At 38.0% G+C, this 5,595-nt stretch overlaps 2 protein-coding genes across 4 annotated transcripts; one reads left to right on the forward strand and one right to left on the reverse strand.

Annotated features, from left to right (window-relative positions):
• Nucleotides 1-1,259, forward strand: LOC116167135 (NKAP family protein CG6066). Its single transcript, XM_031482374.1, has 3 exons — nt 1-378; nt 430-620; nt 672-1,259. The coding sequence occupies exons 1-3, from the start codon at nt 65-67 to the stop codon at nt 1,085-1,087; spliced, it is 921 nt and encodes a 306-aa protein (XP_031338234.1). The 5' UTR covers nt 1-64; the 3' UTR covers nt 1,088-1,259.
• On the reverse strand, nt 1,077-2,118 carry LOC116167136 (rhodanese domain-containing protein CG4456-like). Of its 3 annotated transcripts, none has more exons than XM_031482376.1 (4): nt 1,855-2,118; nt 1,574-1,780; nt 1,366-1,519; nt 1,077-1,308 (listed from the first exon to the last, which is right to left on the reverse strand). In XM_031482376.1, exons 1-4 carry the CDS (start codon nt 1,979-1,981, stop codon nt 1,251-1,253), a joined length of 546 nt encoding a protein of 181 aa, XP_031338236.1. In that variant the 5' UTR covers nt 1,982-2,118; the 3' UTR covers nt 1,077-1,250. The 3 variants fall into 3 exon arrangements, with proteins under 3 accessions (XP_031338236.1, XP_031338235.1, XP_031338237.1); XM_031482375.1 differs by having other exon boundaries at nt 1,083-1,308; nt 1,357-1,519; nt 1,855-2,111; XM_031482377.1 differs by lacking the exon at nt 1,855-2,118 and having other exon boundaries at nt 1,083-1,308; nt 1,357-1,519; nt 1,574-1,848.
• Nucleotides 2,119-5,595: the final 3,477 nt, after the last annotated feature.

Below are 5,595 nucleotides of genomic sequence, written 5' to 3' on the forward strand. Positions count from 1 at the left end.
TGTAATGTATTGGTATACATAACCCTACATCTATTTACATAATTTAATAATTTTCAGTTGAATTATGAGTAAATATGCCAGAAAAGTTCCAAGTTATAGATCTCCACAAAGAAGGTCGCGCTCGCCGGATCGCTACGATTCTTCTTATAAACGAAGAAAACGTAGCCCATCCTACAGAGACAAGCACAAAGAGACTGAAAGTAAAAGTGACCGATGGCCAAATAGTGAACACAATTCGTATTTGCATCATAAACATCGCAGCAATTTGAAGAGATTAACCCAAGAGGAAGAAATACTGGAAGCACGTCGACAAGAAAGAGAAATGCTCGGTATGAGATTGTGTCCAAACATTTGGGGCAAATCACCAACTCCAGAAGAGTAAAGGCTCAGGAATTGTATTATTGTACATCTTACTTTGTTTATTTGTAGATCTTCCGCTTCTGATTCGGATGATAAGAAAAGTGTAGAGGAGTCCGAAAAAAAAGAACACAAAAAAAGAAAAAAGGAAAAGAAGCACAAAAGGTCTAAAAGTAAGAAATCGAAGAAAGAGAAGAAGAGAAAGAAAAAAAGAAAATCCAAAAGTGATGATAGTTCTATGGAGGAGTGGGTTGAAAAAGAAGGTGAGTTATTCGTATCTTGGATACCTTCTTTCTGATACAATTCAGTTACAGATAAAGACAAGTCATTGACTGTTGATGCGCAAACTGACGTGGATGGAGCTATCGGGCCCCAATTAAAAACCCACGCCACTTTAACACATAAGGAAATGGGTAAAGCTCTGCTACCTGGGGAGGGTGCTGCTATGGCAGCGTACGTGGCCGAAGGTAAACGTATTCCACGTAGAGGTGAAATTGGGTTAACCTCGGATCAAATTGCAACGTTTGAGTCGGTGGGTTATGTAATGTCGGGCAGTCGTCATAGGAGAATGGAAGCAGTTCGTATCCGAAAAGAAAATCAAATTTATTCGGCAGACGAGAAGAGAGCATTAGCTATGTTCAGCAAGGAGGAGAGGCAGAAACGTGAAAATCTAATTTTAGGACAATTTCGAGAGATGGTTAATGCAAAGCTGAGCGATAAAAAAAAATAGTGTAGATATTTATTTTCTTCTTTAAAATATAGTGCAAATATGTATAAGTATCTTATCTATACAATCTTAGTCGACTGTAAATCATATTAACTGAATGAACGCTGTTACATTTAAAAAGTCCTTTTTATTGAGAGTTATAGGTATATCATAATATATTATAGTATTAATTCTTCTTAATGTTTTCTTCCCAATCTAACCAACCCCCTGTATAATTACTCACACTAAAAAGTTTTAAAAAATATACTATACTGTAAAGAATTGATACATACTTTTTGTACCCTAAGCTGATTGCAGTCTTGGCGGCTGTTTCACTTCTTTTACCAGACCGGCAAGAAAAGACTAAAGGTGTTTCCAATGCAGGTTTATTATGACCATACTTTGTGCGGAATTCATTATTTTCCATACTTTTCAGTGCATTTTCTACTTCGCCCACTAGAACCCAAGTATTATACTTACCTTTTCTGTTTAATTTGAAGGTAAACTTACATGGAATATTGATACTTGCAGGTAAAACGCCAGTTTCTTTAAGTTCTTCAGGTTCTCGGACATCCACCAGTAATGTGGAACGATTATCCTTTAGTGATCGTACAGTGTTAAAGTCTACAGGCTTGATGGTCATATGAGTACACATTTTTTGAAGACCAAGAAATTTGCTTGGGAAGAATTCCTTATTTGAATGTAGTAAAATACTACCTGTAGGTATGAGAAAAGTTCAGTGAAGTAGAACCTATCTACCAGAGGCTAAAAACTAAGGAGAAGAGACGTACGTGTTTGTTCTTTTTGAATGGCATGGACTTTGGTTCTTGTGATAACTTGTAGCTGTCTGACTTTTTTGAATAATCCATAATTTAACCTAAAACTGGTTAAGCTTGACATTCGTAACTGTGAAAGCATAGTGTTTGTTTGTTAATCTAACCAGAATACTAAACTGATTAGTCCAAGTGAAACTGTTGCAGACAGAAGACAAATAAAAAGCTAATAAATTTCTTTATTTTTATTTGAGTTCAAGGTTCAAAATCAAAATGACCCACAAAGTCAAATGTCAGGTACACAGTACGTCCGTTGTGCACGATTTGGCAACGCTGCTTTGAGCATACTTTGCCTTTGATCCCAAACCATATATATATAATATACAGGGTGTTCATTTGAAAACTTCCCACCACGAATCGAAAATCACTGATTAAAGGAAAAACGCCGAGACATGCCAAAAGATTTATCAAGAGGGACAACTTTTTAACAAAAAATACCTTACCCCCTTTCACCCTCTCCCCCCCCCCCCAAACATACTATATTGTCGGTCTCACCTTGACTTTACATAGGGCAATCCCCCCCATCCTTCATGGGAGCTTCGGGACGTGCTGAATGTTTTGCAGGAGTCATCCCCTTCTAACCTCAATCACGCTGAGAGCACGGTAAGGGAGGCTCTAAAAGTTTCGGCTGACCTAAACATTACCTTCTTCTGACCACCCGAGATGAAAAATGTGGTCATGTTGCAAGACCCGAAAAAATCATTAGGAGTGCAGACGGTATCAGCTATCGTCGACGTATCGTATAAATATTCGAATATTCAATCCGATCCGATGTGCATAAGGAGTTATTCCACTGCGTGGAAGAAGGCTATCGTCATTATGATTCAGAAGCATGGAAATGAGATTTCAAATCCTAGGAACTACCGCCCGATATTGCTGCTCCCGGTCGGCGGTCCTTTACTTCTAATTAGCGGGCTCAGGGAATGCAATCCCGTAGCGGCCGTAGCAGAATTTCGATTCCGGTATTTGCGGGATCGTTAGATGCGTATACATTATCCGAACCGAACATTTACTGTAATGATCTGTTCGTGGCTCGTTCACTTTTGACAGAACCTGCTCATTTCGTGCTCGGGGTACGGGTACCGTCCTAACTATACGAATTTGTTACATTATTACAATGATTTTGGGTTACATTACATATGTTCCGTTCGGATAATGTATACGCAGCTTTAGGTATTTATTTATTTATTTATTAGGCGCTTTCTTTCGGGTACTTCGCGATCATGATTTCAAGATCGTGATTCGTAGGATCATTGAATTTATGATAGTTATAAATTCAATGGTAGGATCACGTTTTACGAAAGAACGCGCGAATTTAAATCGAAGTATGTGGTTTGGTTAGTTATATAAAACCAATGTTTAAACGATATAAATATAATTTATTTAGAACACTATCTCATTAAATATTTTCTGACAGCTCACTCTAGTCACATTGTTATTTCGTTTCCCGGATGACCTCTAATTTGGAGCCCTACCATCTCCCCCTTTCAATGACCGAAGGAAAATCCGGTTTCATCTTGTTTCTTTCCCTGAAGGCCATTTAAGAATATAGGATCTTTCTGTTGGACCTTGGCAAACAACTGTAGCTTTTTTAATCCAGCGTTTGGTAATATGGTCTTGGACACGAACACGGAACAGTATCGCCTGAGCTGAGCGAGGAGGTAAAAGGACGAGCAAATCGGTTGTAAGCATGTTTTGCATAGTTTCTATACGATTTAAGGGCTTCGAGAGCTTTTCCCGGCTCAAATAGTTGTTTAAATTAGCAATCACGATCATAAGATCACACTTCGAAAGAACGTGATTTGACAATCCTAGCGCGTTTGGATCATCGAAAAAAAAGATAGCATCATGGTTTTATACTAGAAGGAAATAGTATATTACATAACGAGTGTTGAAAGCGATACTTTTCTCACGAGATGTGAAGTTTGCCATACGAGGCGAAGCCGAGTGTGGCAATCACACGAGTGTGAAAAGTGACTTTCAAACGAGTCATGTACACTATTTTTCCTACGACTCTCCATACAACCAAAAATCTACTTACATAATGAAATTCAATTTCTCTTTAACGAACTATTGTTATAATTACTTTAGCAAAGAGGCTTTTCATACCTCAGCCGCAATTTAGTTGGTAGTAATTCGAGTGTAGTGGATTTTGCCTCTTCCCTGATGTTGGATGGAGTACACTCTACATCCATGGAAGAATCACTTTCCGCCATTAAAATTAAGTAAGGAATTAAACGCGTAGCATAAGGGACTAAACTCAAGAATAAACTAATCGCAATTTTAGAGTTTGACATACGCCTACTACGTTGATGTTACAAGAAGATTGGACTACCTACTACGAAAGCAAAACGCAAAATGCGATTTGCTTTCTAATATATGGTAGATCTTAGTCCATATTCATAAAGTAAAGCAATTGCTTTTACTTCCAAAAAGTGAAGCAATTACTTCACGTTCTATTCATTAAAAAAAGTAAAGTAAAGGGTTGGGCGTTGAAGTAAAAGGTTTTGGTCTAAAGTAAAGTTTTTGCTTTTTTGATATCCATAAAAGGAAGGAAATGCTTTCACATCCATCCATCCATGGAAGGACTGAAGGATTTGCTTCAAGAAAAATGCATCTAGTCCAGATTAGCTTTTGCCATAAGAGGTGCAGTCGTTTGATCGGCGTTTAAGGTGTTTGCGTGAAATTTTGTGATTTTTTCGGTAGCTATATGTGAGTGTAGTGTTTGTCTGTTATGGCTGACGTAGTCCAGCTTCGTGCCAGAAAACATTATAAGCCAAGGAGGACGCCACGACAATCTGACTTTAAAACGTTATTCCGGTTTGAAGAGGTTAGCGTTGAGTGGTTGGCGGAGCATTTTCTTGGAGAGAATAATGAAACTCGTGGAGGCGCACTATCACCCGTGCAAAAAATTAAAATCTTTCTTCGTTATATGGCTGATCCCGGGTTCCAGAGCGGTATTGGAGAAGAACTGGGATGCTCGCAGCCAACGGTATCCAGAATTATTAATACCACCCTCGAATGTATAATGGAAAAAGCCAACGAATGGATACAGTTTCCCTCTACAGAAAACAGAATCATGCAGGCAAAAGAAAACTGGCTAAGAAAATTTCATTTTCCAACTACAATTGGTGTAAAGACTGCACCCATGTTCAAATTGAGAAGCCGACCACATTTAGAGATGAATATGTCAATCGGAAAGGATATACTAGCATCAATGTACAGGCCACATGTGACTGCAATACAACTCTCAGTCTACCTTTTGCTTCTATTATTTGGAAGGATTTGCTTGGTAGGAAAAGGCACAGCTTATAAATACGAAATGAAGCAAAACCTTTTACTTCTACCTTTTACTTCCGAGCGCTACCTTTTACTTTAAAGCAAATGCTTCACTTTTATAAATATAGACTATATGAGAAAGCAAATCACACGGGTGCGTTTTGTTTTCCGTTACATTTTACCATAAGTGAGCGAAATTGTCAATTTTCAAGTAAACATAATTGTACGACATATGTCATTTTCAATGAAAGTCGTAGGAAAAAGTGGTTTTCGATTTCCCATGTAAACAAAAATTCCAAAGGCGACTCGACAGCAACTCATTTTTGATCGCATTGTATATCTACGACATACCCAAACTTTTTAGTTATATCAGTTGGTCATTGTGAATATGTTATGTTGGTCACAATGATTTAACGTTGG

The sequence above is a fragment of the Photinus pyralis genome, unplaced genomic scaffold (genome assembly GCF_008802855.1).
Source record: "Photinus pyralis isolate 1611_PpyrPB1 unplaced genomic scaffold, Ppyr1.3 Ppyr1.4_LG3b, whole genome shotgun sequence".
Taxonomy (NCBI): Eukaryota; Metazoa; Arthropoda; class Insecta; order Coleoptera; family Lampyridae; genus Photinus; species Photinus pyralis.